Source organism: Gekko japonicus, unplaced genomic scaffold, assembly GCF_001447785.1.
Source record: "Gekko japonicus isolate JY-2015 unplaced genomic scaffold, Gekko_japonicus_V1.1 scaffold1471, whole genome shotgun sequence".
Classification (NCBI taxonomy): domain Eukaryota; kingdom Metazoa; phylum Chordata; class Lepidosauria; order Squamata; family Gekkonidae; genus Gekko; species Gekko japonicus.
Genome location: NW_015163647.1, coordinates 188243 through 189452, shown reverse-complemented (window position 1 = coordinate 189452; position 1210 = coordinate 188243). Strand labels below are relative to the sequence as shown.

Below are 1210 nucleotides of genomic sequence, written 5' to 3'. Positions count from 1 at the left end.
ATGGCGAACGTCACCCCGGCAAAGCTGGACAATATGGAGGTGCAGCAGCAGCCGCAGAACAACAACCCACGGTGGGAGACCACGGACCATCACCACCGGCCTTGGGACGAGGCCACGGCCACGGCCAAGCTCTTTGAATGCTCACGGATCAAGGCGTTGGCTGGTATGTCGGGAGTGTGTATGTGTGGAATCACAGGCAATGTGTGTGTGTGTGTGGGGGGTCACAGGCAGTGTTCCCTCTGAGGTGAGTTAGTGTGAGCCAGCTCACAGTTTTCTAGCCTCTGGCTCACACATTTCTGCCTTCGCTTGGGAAGGAGGGCTCCAGAGCAAATCAGTTTACGCAGTAGCCAAATCGCTCGCTCACAACTGTAATGCCCGTCGCTCACAAAGTAGAATCTTTGCTCACAACTTAGTGAGAGCATATTGGTCACAGGCATATCCCATGTGCGGCCAAGGGGTATGGTCACAGTTGCCAGTTCCTGCCCCGGAAATTCCTGGAGATTTGGAATTGGAGCCAGCCGCCACTGAAAAGGCCCTGGTAGTTGCAAGCCTGGATACTGATCTCTTGCCTGGAGATCAGTCCTGATTCCAGGAGATCTCCAGGCCTTATTTATTTTATTTGTGTATTTTATTAGGTTTGTACCCCGCCCTCCACGCCTTACAGCAGGCTCAGGGTGACTTACACTGGTTAAAACAAACAATTAAAATAACATAAAATCACGCAAAAACAATTCAGTCATAAACCGTCATCATTTATAAAGGGCTGCATAATAAATTAGTTGTTATGGGATGGCGTACATTGAGAGTGTACACAAAACGTCTCTCCATCATTTCGCTCCCGATCTTCCTAACGCTCAGGCGGCGCAGGCTAGATGTCGAAGGCCAAGGGGCCAGGACCGTAGCTGTTGCTATGATGTTAATGTAGTAAAAAGTAAAGGTAAAGGTTCCCTCCTCCTTCTTCTTCCTGCTCGGCCCTGAGTAAATGTGGTGGGGTGGTGCCAAATCTCAGACTAGAAGCAGAAACAGGAGAAATGGGACCTGGGAGAGAAGGTCTCTGATTCCGTGGGGGCTTCACGCTGGATGCTCCGGTGTCCGGCCGTGCCCTTGCCAGGCCTCGATCCTGGCCGGCGGGAGTTCAGGGAGCCAGGCGGGCCTTTTCTGGGTGAAGCCCAGCCGGCCACATGCTTAGCACAGCAGGGGTGCTGCTTTG

The 1210-nt window shown here is 52.5% G+C and overlaps 1 protein-coding gene across 1 annotated transcript in view; it reads left to right on the top strand.

Moving 5' to 3' along the window:
• The window catches only part of SPTBN4 (spectrin beta, non-erythrocytic 4), a 78084-nt gene continuing 76874 nt past the window's right edge, over positions 1-1210 (top strand). Inside the window, 1 exon segment of the mRNA XM_015407649.1 lies at positions 1-163. Within this exon segment, the coding sequence (XP_015263135.1) occupies positions 1-163 (163 nt within the window).